At 45.1% G+C, this 13,726-nt stretch overlaps 1 protein-coding gene across 1 annotated transcript; it reads right to left on the reverse strand.

Annotated features, from left to right (window-relative positions):
* Nucleotides 1-6,383: 6,383 nt before the first annotated feature.
* Nucleotides 6,384-13,421, reverse strand: VSIG8 (V-set and immunoglobulin domain containing 8). Its single transcript, XM_088137552.1, has 7 exons — nucleotides 13,383-13,421; nucleotides 12,175-12,405; nucleotides 10,629-10,944; nucleotides 9,974-10,138; nucleotides 9,304-9,420; nucleotides 7,957-8,092; nucleotides 6,384-6,834 (listed from the first exon to the last, which is right to left on the reverse strand). Exons 1-7 carry the CDS (start codon nucleotides 13,419-13,421, stop codon nucleotides 6,384-6,386), a joined length of 1,455 nt encoding a protein of 484 aa, XP_087993678.1.
* Between the last annotated feature and the right edge of the window lie 305 nt (nucleotides 13,422-13,726).

A 13,726-nucleotide genomic window follows, 5' to 3' on the forward strand; every position in this document is an offset into this window, starting at 1 on the left:
AGAATGGAGAATTGACGTATGTAAAAACGGTACTCATGTAAGTCCGACGTTTACATGTGTGGCTTTCTTTCTGTTTTTCTTTCTTTTTCTTTCTTTGTGGTTTTATAAGATACTGTACACAGTCCTAAGCTTTTTTTTTTTTTTAAGGGATTGCAAACTCTCTAACAAGACAGAACACGCAAGCAACCGTTTCTCAGTTGTGTTATCTAGGGACCAGTTTAAAAATACTTTTTTAGAAGGATTTTTTCCTAACAGCATGTCGACAGTCCAGCAAATCAGGATTTTAATAACTGATGATCAACCTGCCGTCTGTCTGGGTTTGTGTGTGTTTAAAAAAATGTGTGCATTCTCTAAAATGCTCTTAAAATGTCTTTGCCTTTGTTTCTAAGATATTTTCCCGTAAGAGGGCCTTTTTTCCTAAAATGCTGTGGGCCCTTCAGTGTTGCTACGCATCAATAAATCATCTGCTTTCACTGATCAATCATTTCCCCATCTTTGTTTTATTTCGATTATGTTTTTTTAAGTTGCCTTTTAATGCTAGGCTTCCGAATGGACGTAAGAAATAAAAAGAGGAGGTTAATTTTAAGAGAGATGCATAAGAGAAGTCCAAAATGATACGAAGCAGAAAAGACTGGGATTGTCTATTTTTACTTTCTGGATGGGAGGAATGTTTTTTTCCCATGTTTTGAAAACAATAAGCCTATTTCAAATTTTCTTTCTTTATTTGAATTTATTAGCCACCCAACTCCACTGGATTTCTTTTTATTTTTTTTCCGCCCAGTTCTCATCTGGGACGTCCTCGGGGGAGTCAAAAAAGTTAAGATGGCGGTGGCAACGGTCTAATTGAAGCCCCGCCCCCTTTATGTGTCACACATAAAATGCTAAAAGGGGCGGGGCTTCTACCCTGCAGCCGCCATCTTGACTTTTTGACTTTTGGATTAAATCTGTCAGTGTCAAATCTTGATCCCCGTCCTAACCCAGCAGATAAATAAAATAAAAGCAGTAACAATTGGAGACATTTCAATAATAATAGTCAAAGAGGACCAAAAGATGCCCCAAATTTACCATGACAATTCAATGCTATAGCATTAAAATGCTGGATCTATAAATTAAAGTTTCATTTTCTTTTTCTTTGATTAAAGAAAAAGAAAATGACATTTTCTTTTTCTTTAATCTTAAAGAAAAAGAAAATGAAATTTTAATTTATAGATCTCAGCATTTTAATGTTAATTGTGCATGTACAATTGCCTTGTTAATTGTGCATGTATAAACTGAATAATTAATTTTTTAAAAAAATGTTGTCCAGCAGAGAGCTGGCCTTTTCCAGAAACAGAAATGAGGCTAAACCGATTATCTTAATGTAGTAACTTACTACGATCTCATAAAACTTCGGTCTCTGAAAATAAATAAGCAAAAATTCAGACCCACAGCCATACTAAGACCACGAAGTGAAAATGGAATATAGCCCACAAAATAAAATCATAGAACCCAGTCACCAAAATTGAACCCCAGATATATGAGGATGGAAAAAGACATCTATGGTCCTCATACAAAACAGGAAACAACGAGTCATAAATGGACATAAACTGGGGCTGGAAAAACATCACCAACCAAATAGTAAATCAAGCACTTACTGTTTTAAAGCCGGCAGATTACAGAGAGTCACTGGTCTCTTGCCCCCGAAGGAGCGAAGAACAGGAGCTGGAAGTCTTGTGCATCGGCTGAGGCTCTCCCTGCATTGCAACTTGAAATCCAAAGAATTGGGCCCACAGGTTTAGATAAACATCTGCTTTTGGCTTATTTACTAGTTTCTCAAGGAGGCGTATGGAAATTAGTCCTTTCCTCCTGTGGGTTGTGGGTTAAAAACACACCGAAACTTGTGCGGCTATGATGAACCAGCAGGCAAATCTTTTCCATGTTAACTGAAGAACTGCTGAAGCTGGTAGTTGCCTTCATTGGCTTCAGTCCCGGTTGCCTGGCTTCCTCCAGCAACTTTTGCAAAAAAAAAAAGAGCATCTTTTCTTTATTTTTCTTGAGTAATCGATCAACAATCAGCATTTATTTACCGTACAGTCCCAGCCCATACACTTTGTTGAGCTTTAAAGAAGATCGATAAGCAAACACTGGAGGGCAAGAAGAGAGAATGAGAAATACACCATGGATAAATCAACAAGGGATGTAGAAACATCGTGCAGGTTGTGATTTTTACAGGAGAACATAGTTAGTTGCAAATAACTCAAGGTTTTATATCCCTTTTGCAGACTATAAATCACTATTTAAACTCTAACCAAATGAATATCAAGAACTGTGCTCAACACAGTATATACCAAGTAAATTTATTGGCTATAATCAATTCTGTCCACATTCATAAAAATCACTTCTATTTTTGATACCCTGTGAAATGAAACTATAGACCAGTGTTTCTCAAATCCACTTTAAGACACGTGGACTTCAACTCCCAGAATTCCCCAGCCAGCATGCTGGCTGGGGAATTCTGGGAGTTGAAGTCCACGTGTCTTAAAGTTGCCAAGGTTGAGAAACACTGCTATAAACTCTACGCATAAAGAAACCTAGATTTTGCATATGGTACAAATCCATGTATTAAGCTGAATCCAGGCATGGTTTCCAGTTGCATCCTTCACAGCTCCATTCTAAGCTTGGTTAGCATTAACCATGGTTAGTTATTCTGTGGTTTAGTGCCAAGCCATTTGTGGTTCCATGGATTGGGCCAACTCACAAAAGGCATGAATTCCGTCATCTCGGCTTTGTGCCATCGTTAGACATATCTTTGCCCATGTTGGAGGCCCAAAACCACCTCTCCACAGCATGTTATTTTCTTCACCTATTATTATGTTCCAAAACCCAAGGCCATCACTGAAAACATCAGGGCTTAAATGGGGTGGTTGTTTTTCCACTCCTTTTTTTAAAAATATAAATTAAGCATCTCTTAACCTTTTGATTAGGGAAGAAAACAAGGACATCGTGCTTAATTTATTTCAGGGAGAAGAACCAGAAATCCTGCAAAGGTCACCCATACATTTTATGGCTTCAAAGGTGGGGATGGGAAGGAATTTCCCATTTTTCTTTTTCTTTTTCTCCTCAGTGTAGTTTCGTTCTTTTATCTCTCCATGCATCGTCCAGCACAGAAAGAACTAAACAGACTAGCCTTCTGGAGAGAACGTGAAATTTTCTGAATTGAAATTTGATTGCGTGTCACAAGTAAGAGGCCCGTGGGAACCGTGGCCCGTGGCCCGTGGCAAGACATCCAATTCCATTCCCATCGACTGAATCACAGAGTAGAAATACAGGTTGTCTTTGGACAGACAGCCAAAAAGGAAAAAATATCAGCCCAGGTTAAAATAATCACACTCAACATGTTGTGTTCTCTTTCACTTGACGTCAGTAAGGAAGTTTAGGCAAATCCAACCTCAAAGGCAGTGTTGTCCAAACTTGGCCACTTTAAGATGAGTGGACTTCAACTCCCAGAATTCTCCAGCCAGCCATGCTGGCTGGGGAATTCTGGGAGTTGAAGTCCACTCATCTTAAAGTGGCCAAGTTTGGACAACACCGCTCTAAGGAGTCATAGAGTTCAGATGTTTGGTGCTACCAAAAAGCTCTGATGGACCTCAAAGGTGACTGAAGATAATTTAACTTCCTAAATATGTGAGCATTCATAAAATCAATACTAGGTAGTAAAAACTATTTGTAATTGATGGTCTAGCCATGTGTAATTGATGGTTTGACTGGCCACCAGATTGGACAAGGGAGTGAACCTGTGTTGTTGGTCAAGATGGAATTCTTGAATGCCATGAAGATGCTGAGATGACCTACTTTGTAGAGGGCAGCTTGAAGGACTATCAGAAAATGGGGCCGTTGGTCCAAATCGGGGGTCCGGCTACAGAATCTTAGAAGGCTTTGGAGTTGCTGATCCACAAGTCCGGTGGGATGGGCAATCAATTTGCTCAACACATTTGCGAAATGACTAAATAAAATAAAATATTTGGGAACGCGGCCAATCTTTCCCGCTAGACCGAAAGGAAGGTCTCCAATTGTGATTATTTCTAAGCACGCATCCATGCGTGGCCATCTGCAACTTTTATTCAGTTCTATCTTCATTTGTCCTTTTTGTGGGTGGGGGGAGAGGCTTAAGTCTCATTGCAACCTATCATGCCATCCTTTTACCTTCACATTAAGGATTTAGGGACCATAATTTGGATTTTTGCAGGGATTGTGAGCTACTGATCTCCTCGGTCAATGTTTCTCAACCTTGGCCACTTTAAGTTGGGTGGACTTCAACTTCCAGAATTCCACAGCCAGCATGGCTGGCTGTGGAATTCTGGGAGTTGAAGTCCACCCATCTTAAAGTGGCCAAGGTTGAGAAACACTGTCCTTGGTTCTTGAGAAAAGGAAGAACAGACTTGGGTTTTTTCCCCCCAAAGCTGTTGCCAAATTGCAATCTTAAACAAGACAGAAGCAGGCATCAGCATATGGGAGTCAGGTGTCAAGAAAGTCAACATGGTAGCCCCAACTGTGTGAGGAAAGTTGATAACTATTTCCAATTTGCTTCATTGACCTGAAAGCCAAATTAGGGCTTGGCCTGACTCTGCTCTTTTCTCAGGAAAAAAGGGAGGCTACGCGCCCTTCAGTTGGATTCCTACAACGTGCCTCACCATGAGCTCAGGTAAAAACCCAACATCTCTGTTTGCCCCATCTCCTAAACGTGGTGCAATCTGATCGTGGAAGGGTTTGTCTGGTGACTCCACGTACTGTACGAAGCCAGTCCCGCTGGCTAGCTTACAATTCAGGGAATGTGAACCGGAAAATGAGTTATCTCTGCTTCGAGAACTCACCCTGTCGTCACCTAACACATTGGGAGGTTCTCCAGCAGGCCAACTCACTAGACTAGCATTTCCTGAGAAAAATCTGGACCATCAGGGTTTATTGTGGTCTCCTTCCTGCCACCTTGTGGCTCTGGAACAAGGCTGCAGATTCTCGGAAGTCAGACTTCCAAAATGTAGAATGTAAACTGCTTGGTTTGCTGTCTGGGGAAGATGTGAATGGTCTATGGGAATGACCTTGGGAGACAGGGGGAAGAACCACAGCCAGAGGAATGGTTGGATAAGAGGCAGCTGGGCCCACAAAAGGAATGGGGATGTGGAAAACATCTCAGAAGGGACCCTCCCTAGTTTCTTGGGCTGTAAAGGCAACACGGGAGAAATGTACTTTCAGACTTGCAAGATTGATGTTAGCCTAGCAAGGTACAGGTGATCCTTGCTTGACAACCACAATAGGGACTGTAAAATTCGTCATTAAGTGGGGATGCCATTAAGCGAGGCATCATGTCATATAAAATCAGATAAAATCAGACACCTGGTTTTATAACATTTTTTGCAGCGGTCATTAAGCGAAACATGCGGTCGTTAAGTAAATCACATAGTTCCCCACTGATTTTGCTTGCTGGGAGCTGGCTGAGGAGGTCACAAATGGTGATCAAGTGACTGCGGGGATGCTGCAATGATAGTAAGTGCGAGGACCAGTCGTAAGTAGCTTTTTTCAGCGCCATCATAACTTTGAAAAGTCGCTAATTGAATGGTCATAAGTTGAGGACTACCTGTAGTCCAGACAGGAAGACAACCAGATAAACGAATTCTACTTTATTGTAAGGTTCCATTAACAGAATCTTGCAAATCCAAAAGTACATGTCTTCTCCGTCGCCTTTACAGTACAGCCAGGAGGAAAAAGACACCGTGCTGCTCTTTTTAACGGTCGGTGCATGTTTTATTGACCATTTGGAAAAAGAGGACCTGAGCCATTTCGGTAACGGGATCTTGTTTATTAAGAGGATTTCTAAGCCCTTTCCTTCTGACAAACAAAACATTTATTTTATGTTACACAAGACAAAAACACAGGTTACCGTTGGCCTGACAAACCCACACTTGACCATGCCGGGTATAATTAAATAAATAAACCAAAGCTGGAGCTGAAAGTGTCCCACTTAAAAAAAAAAAAAAAAAATCTTCTAAGTTTTCTCAAATTCTGGAGAGCAAAAAAAAAATAAAAATAAATGGTGGGCTGGTTCAGTTCTGTGACTAAAAGGACTGTTGGAGAAGAGCAAAAATACACGTTTTCCTGCATGCCTGGGGAAATAAGAGGCAAGAACTGCGCCCGCTTTCTGCAACTTGGCATTCGGATACAACCCCCATCAGCTCCTGATGATGAGTCTGAGTGTGCCTCGAGGGCACCAGGCGGGCGAACGGTGAATTATTGCATTTTTTTGTTTTTTAACAAAAATCTGGTGCAAGATTAGATCCTCTTTCCGGGCATTTTAGAACGCCCTCCCCCCACGGTCTGCCGACGCTCAGGAAAACATCGAGAGCCGGAACCTAGATGGCGAGTCCTTCTCGGGTTTGAGCTGGCATCATGACAGGGACGCCCCCGTACTGGCCGGGATGGCCCCGTTTTCCCTGGGCCACCTCCCGGTCCCGGGGTGCCGACTCATTTCGTCCTGAGTTTGGACTCTCGTGGCCCTGGGGGTTTGAAGACCCCGAGACGGCAGACTTTGCGTGGCTGTAGGAAGGCCCTTTGGGGTCGTAGTGAACGCGGGCCTTGGTGGTCACCACCGAAGGATGACCGCTCCCAGGGGCCGGGCTGCAGGGACCCAAGGTTGCCTCGGGGTCTTGATTTGGAGGGACCATCTCGATGGCTTCCTGCTCTTTGGGGGACTCGTATTTCCGGCGCTGCATGAAGCTGATATTATGGGGGATGTACCCCAACACGGAGCGTAAGCTGCTGTTCCGGCTCTCCCCTCTGGGCCGTGGGGGAGCAGTGTCCACTCTGCAAGGGGAAGGAAAAATCTTGTTTTATTTTCTTTCTGGCACGAGGATGTCGCTGGTTTCCAACGGGAGCCCAGCTGAGGGCAACTTTGCTCAAAGGGCAGCCTAAAAAGATCTTTTGGAAAGGCTCTTTGGTGCACCCTTAGAACACTGGATGGGAAGGGATCCTTGAGGCCATCAAGTCTGACCTCTGCTCAGCGCAAGAATCTAATTTAAAGCATCCTCATTTTAGGCAGGAAGCAGGAGAAAGTGTTAGAAAAAGTGGGAAGGAAGGAAGGAAGGAAGGAAGGAAGGAAGGGGAAGGGAAGGGGAAGGGGAAGGGAAGGGGAAGAGGAAGAGGAAGAGGAAGAGGAAGAGGAAGAGGAAGAGGAAGAGGAAGAGGAAAGGAAAGGAAAGGAAAGGAAAGGAAAGGAAAGAGGGAGGGAGGGAGGGAGGGAGGGAGGGAGGGAGGGAGGGAGGGAGGGAGGAAGGAAGGAGGGAGGGAAGCTCCAAATAGAAATGAAAAAGGGCCAAATAATTCACAGCTTCCCCTTCCACCGAGACCTTTAACCAAGGAAATACTAATTTAAAGACCTGTACAGCACACCACTGCCTAAAAATTGCCCACGCATCACCTTCATCCTATCAGCAGGGGTGAAAAGCTGTGGCTGGCCCGATACTTTCGGACTGCAAATCCCATCAGCCCCAGCCATCATGGCTAGGGATGCTGGGAGACAGAGTCCCATGTCTCCAGGATGGGTGTGCTTCAGTAGCTTATGGGCCATTTATGTCTTTAAGGACTGCTTGTGTTTTTACTCTGTTTTTACTTGGTTTCATTAGCTGTCCAGAATCATATATATGATATATATTGGGGTGGGGGGGCACAGAAATAAATAAATAAATAAATAAATAAATAAATAAATAAATAAATGGTGCGCAAAGGAGAGGCTACAAAGCGTATAAATGCTCTGGATGGGCTAATGGGCCTGTGATGACTTTACTTGGTCTCCCAAGGCTCTGAGAAGGAACGCAGGGTCCGACTTGGTCCTCTGGCAAACCCAGGACGGATGGACCCGGCTCAGGATGGTCCTTGCTGCATCCCCCAAAACCCTCCCGCCCACTCCTCCCCGGCCCCTCCCATCACCTGATCTGGCTGGACTCCTTCTTGCTCTGCTTCTTCTTGCAACAGCGGACGAGTCCGACAATGAGGCAGATGAGAAGGACCAGGAAGAGCAGCGAGCCGAGCACGGCCCCCACGATGATGGTCACGAGCTGGGAATCTGGAGGAGGAGGAGAGGGAGCAGCATGAGGACCCCGCAGCAAGGTGCCGCTGGCTGGAAGGGGCTGGCTTGTGCCCAGGGTCCTGAGGACTGGTGGCTGGTAGCGGTAGCCCAAGGGCCCCACAGAGAAACATCCTGGCTACATTTCCTAATTTAGCTGTGATTTTGAGTATCTTTCTAGAAAATCTGATGTTGCTTTTCTCATGTCTTCTTTCTCTGAAGACTTCACTCTTCTGAAGATGCCACCCCAGCTGCGAAATCAGGATAGAAGAAATGTAGACTATGGCCATTCAGCACTTCACTGATGCCAACCATTAATCCCTCCCTCCCTCCCTTCCTTCCTCTGTTTGTCTCTGTCTGTCTGTCTGTCTTTCTCTCTCTCTCCTACCTTTCCCTCCTTCCTTCCTTCCTTGTCTCTCTGCCTCCCCTCCCCTCCCCCCCTCCCTCCCTCCCTCCCTTCCTTCCTTCCTTCCCTTGCCATGTGGGGATTTGAACCACTCAGGAACGAACTTATGGAGCCAGACAAGCGTTGCCACCTTTGCTCGTGCATTTTAAATGGTCAGGCAACCTGCCCGTCCTCTAAATCAGTGTTTCCAACCTTGGCAACTTCTAGGTGTGTGGACTTCAACTCCCAGAAGTCTCGTCCGTGGCCATGCGGGCGGTGGCATTCTGGGATTTCAGGTGCACACCCCTGGCAATTGCCAAGGTTGGGAAACCCAGCTCTAAATGTTCCAAGAAATAAATAAATGTTGGGCCTTTGAGTCAGTCTCGACTCCTGGCAACTGCCTGGACAGGTCCCTGCAGTGTTCTTGGCAACAATTGTGGAAGTGTTTTATCTTGCCTGCTTCCTAGGGCTGAGAAAGAGAGACTGGCCCAAAGTCCCCCAGCTGGCTTCACTGCTGAAGGCAAGACCTGCATTCACAGTCTTCCAGTTTCTAGCCTGGTACCTTTAACCACTACACCAAGCTGTCCCCCTAATCCTTCACCACTGGTAATGTTGGGAGCTCTAGTCCAAAACATCTGGAGGGCTCTGTTGTTTTATGCCTAACTTTGCAATCCTAAGGACTAGAACCTTACCTTTCAAACGCAGATTCCTAAGAAAGCAGTTAGGAATGTCTGCTTTGGAAGGGACAAAGGAAGAAAGGGGGTTATATTTCTGAGCCCATCGTTCGACCATGGGGCTTGGGAAATAGAAAATGCTTTTCACTTACCGGGTGAGAGCTCCAGAGTACACCGAGCTGATCCAACTTTGTTGGACACAGTGCACTGGTAAACCCCAAAATGGTTATGTGATAGTTTGTGAATGAGCAGATCCCCCGGATTGGAACCTTCAGAGGAGAGAAATGCCAAGAAAAGTGTAAGAGTATATTTGTGGGGGTATATAGATATCATCTATCTATTGATTATCCATCCATCAATCCGTCCATCCATTGACAATCTATTCATCCATCCATCCGTCCCAGAAGTTTTCTTTACATTTTGTCTCTTTCTTTTCAATTTTATTTACCCAGTTTAGGGACCACCCAGCTGACTCTGGGTGGTGTGAAATAAAATCAAACAAAATCGAAAATACAATAAAATTATGAAATTTGCTTTCCTCAGCACAGTGCTCTCCAGCTTGGCACCCTTCAGATGTGTTAAACCACAACCCCATTTCCAGGCTGGGGCAGATGAGAGTTGTAGTCCAGCACATCCCCAAGGCACTCCATGGGTGCTGTAAAAGGGATTTTGGAGTCACGCGAGAAGGATTTAAAACATCGGTTTCTCACCATTGTTCATGATGGTTTTCTGGTGGCTGGCCCTTCTCTCTCCCTCCCTTTCCAACAAGACTTCACGCACCCCACCATGCCAATATGGGGGCACTCCCTCTGTTTTTCTTACCTGCCATGGTACTAGGGGGTAGCTCACTTTCCAGGGGGTAATCTGCTATTTTGGTCCAGCGATACATGAGCGGAGGGGTGCCGGACTGAGAGACACAACGGAGGGTAACTTGACGGCCAAGGAAAACCTTGCCAGAGATCGAGCACTGGGGAGTTGAGGGTCTCTCTAGGAGAAGGACAAAAAATAATGTCAATTAGTAAATCTAATGTCAGCCTTACTAGGTAGACCAGACAGGAAATACAACCAGATAAGCGAATTCTACTTTATGGTAAGGCTACATTAACAGAATCTTGCAAGCCTGAAACTACAATTCTCCCCCCGTCTCTTTTACAGCCTAGGGAGACTCCCTTCTGAGTCTCTTTCTCTACCCATTATGCAGCTGTGGGCTATGCCGCCTCTTATCTGACTGTTCCCTTGGCAGCGTCTCTTGGCCCCGTCTCCCAAGCTCTTTCCCACATCCCATTACATCTAAGCCCAGGAGACAAACTGGGAGAAAAGTCAGGGTACGATGCAAGATGTGGCTTTGCAGAAAGCTGGCCTACTGGCCTTCTCTTGCACGTTTAGTGTTTCACATTTCAGCTGTTTTAAGGCCCAGTTGGTCGCACACCCACTTGGCGCCTGAGCAGTCTCCTTTCCAGGGATCGCTTGCACTCACCGAGCACCATGACAGTCACTTTACGGGAGGCTACGGTGGTCTTCTTCACTTTGCACTCGTAAGTAGCCGAGTCGGAAACCTGAACATTTTGGAGATTGATGGATGCATCGTGCTGGCTTGGATCGGAGACAGCGAAGTTCACCCGCTGTTGCAGGCCAGAACAGCAGTTGTTGGGAGAACCGAAACGGTGGCCACCTTCGCTCTGCTGAAATCCTGGGTTACTAAACCGGCTTGCATCTTGGCTGCCAGAGCGCCCCCTTGGGTGCAAATATGGGTGTCCGGGGTGGATCACTTGCTGGCCGTGATAGCTAAGGATCTGGTGGGGAAGAAGCAGAGAACAACACTGCTGAATCAAAAGAGAGAAGTTTCTGATTGGCTTAGGGAGAAAGGCGATCCGCTTGCGTTCTTTTTTACGGACCGACCAAATTCAGTCGCCCCATCTCATCTGCAAGACACGCCATCCTTTAATTTGATTTAATTAATTGAATTAATATTGTTTACATTCAAATTTAATTTTTAATGCTTAAACACACGTTATGCTTTCATTTTTGCAAGACTCCGAATGCGGTGACGCAGTTCTTCAGTCCGAAAGGGCAGAAACAAAGGTTTGCTTAGGGAAGACAGGACCCAACATTGCCTATGTTAGTATTTGGAAAGGCGGTTTATTGGGATAAAGCCTTGCAAAATTGTATATCGATTAATGGAAGTGCATACAAAATTGCATTGATTGGGGGAAAGAGGGAAGCGCTCTGGCACCCCGCCCCACCCCATAAAAAACTGGGTTTAGAAAAGGGTGAGGTCTTATTCCATGCAAACTTTTAAAAATAAAACATCTGGAAGCTTGTCAAAAATGGGGTTGGGTGAAGTTTTGATGGAACCATTTCTGCAAGGAGTAAAAAGTAAGATGAATATTTGTCCATAATGACTTACGTCAGAGTTTTTTATGAATGGTAGAAGCTCTGTTCCAAAAAATAATAATAATAATAATTTTGCTAATTTTGACATAATTATTTCCCTTTTTATTTCCTAAATATTTTTTCAATTTTTTTTTAAAAAGCCAGGCTACTAAGAGAGTAACCTTAGCCCAGCAGATGCTTTCTAGATGGGTTTGACTACAAGTCCCATTATCCTAAGGCACCAATCTGTCCCCTGCCACATAGCTCAAAGTTTCCTAAACCAGGTGTCCATCTAGATGTGTAAACCTAAGTCCCAGAATCCCCCAGCTGGCATCATAATTGCTGAGAATTCTGGGAAAGGAAGTCCCCCCATCTAGAAGAGACCCATAAAGGGAAGGGTGAACGATCATTGGGGAAAAGTGGGCGGATTAGCTGAGGCTGCAGTTTACAAGTTACCAGTAAGATCAATGAATAAATATTAATTATGTTATAATGGTTCCCTGGACTCTTGGTGAATACTCCTGCTTTATAAAAATAATACCATTGAACGGCATTGGTGTAGTCATCTTTAAGGAGGTTCTGTCTTTAAGATGTGGGAAGGTTGGAAATCGGAATAGCGCGCTGCGTCCGGATGACCTCAACAAACTCACCACGTTGTCCAAATTCGTGGGATCGGCATTCATCTGCGTCCACTCGATGTCCAAGTCATTGGGGCCGTCATCTTGGGGCTCCAGCTCAAACGGACACCCCAGCTTCACCGACTCCCCCTTGGCCAGATAGATGACCTCTCGGCCTTTGGCATTGATCTTCACGGCAGGCGAAAGAGCTGAGAGGCAGGAGAAAGAGAGATCTGCAGTTGCGTTCTTGCCCGGCACCCAAGCCTAACCCCCTGCACCAACTAATTTAGAGCACGTCCCCAACAATATTCCAGCCAACAAATTACTGCTCGCACCCAGAAAGCTAGGTGTCAAGGGAAACAATTTCCCCTTACACACTACTTTTCTAATTGTGGGGATTTTTATTTTAAGTGAGATAACAGCCCCCCAGAGTGTGATGGTACAAGTGAAATGGAATAAAGACCAATGCACAGTTCTTCACTTAGGAGAGAGAGAAAGCAAGAAAGTTCAGAACAGGGAGAGAGCCTGCTCAACAGTGGTACTCCTGAAGGTTAAAGCTGGAGTTAACTGTTGATCATAAATGGCACACGAGGCAACTTTTTATGCTGCTTCAGTACTGTACGTGTGCCTTTTTTCCTAATTATCTGCACTGATCAGACCTAGTAGTGTACTGTGGAAAGGGAAAGGGAAAGGGAAAGGGAAAGGGAAAGGGAAAGGGAGAGAGAAGAGAAGAGAAGAGAAGAGAAGAGAAGAGAAGAGAAGAGAAGAGAAGAGAAGAGAAGAGAAGAGAAGAGAAGAGAAGAGAAGAGAAGAGAAGAGAAGAGAAGAGAAGGGAGGGAGGGAGGGAGGGAGGGAGGGAGAAAGAAAGAAAGAAAGAAAGAAAGAAAGAAAGAAAGAAAGAAAGAAAGAAAGAAAGAAAGAAAGAAATAAAGAAAGAAAGAAAGAAAGAAAGAAAGAAAGAGAAAACTGGAGAGGGAGACAGGCAGGCAAGCAAACAAACAAACAAACTGGGAAGGGAGGGGGGAGGGGGGAGGAAGGAAGGAAGGAAACTGGGGAGGAAGGCAGGCAGGCAGGCAAGCAAACTGGGGAGGGAGGGAGGGAGGAAGGGAAAGAGAAAGAGAAAGAGAAAGAAAAAAGAAAAGAGTAAAGAAAAGAAAAGACATGGAGGAAGGACAAAATGAGGTCTAGAAGCTAAACCAGGACAGAGTAAAGTAAGACAACTGAGGATATTCTTGAAGCACCTGAAAGGATGTCACACAAAAGAAAGCCGAGAGCGACATTCTCTCAGTCCAGCCCGAGACCCAGAAGGTGAGATTTCAGTTACAGGAAGGCGCTATCCAGCTAGGACGTTAGGAAGCCCTTCCCAACAGAGAAGCCATCTGTCCGCAGAACCAGCGACCCCCAAAGATGGAGACTTTCTTTTCAACCGCAGAGGCTGTCGGGGCCCTTTAACCGAGATTTCTGCCCTCAGCAGGGGGGTGAGCTTGATGCCCTCAAGGGCCCCTTCCCGCACTCCCTGGACTCATGTCCAGAGAGAACGCATTGGAGCTATTTGTGATCCCCGTCCTACCCATTTCAAAAGAGG

The sequence above is a fragment of the Python bivittatus genome, unplaced genomic scaffold (genome assembly GCF_059951505.1).
Source record: "Python bivittatus isolate LINGU-HERP-01145 unplaced genomic scaffold, Pbiv_v1 ctg000180_np1212, whole genome shotgun sequence".
Lineage (NCBI taxonomy): Eukaryota > Metazoa > Chordata > Lepidosauria > Squamata > Pythonidae > Python > Python bivittatus.

Bases quoted from the DNA above. Each gene is read 5' to 3' on its own strand.
- VSIG8 (XM_088137552.1), bottom strand. From the start codon at position 13,421: ATGTCGCTCTCGGCTTTCTTTTGTGTGACATCCTTTCAG. The intron at 12,406-13,382 runs GTGCTTCAAGAA...GCAGGGGGTTAG, and splicing joins TTTGTGTGACATCCTTTCAG to GCTTGGGTGCCGGGCAAGAA. The intron at 10,139-10,628 runs GTGAGTGCAAGC...TCCTTCTCCTAG, and splicing joins AGTGACTGTCATGGTGCTCG to AGAGACCCTCAACTCCCCAG.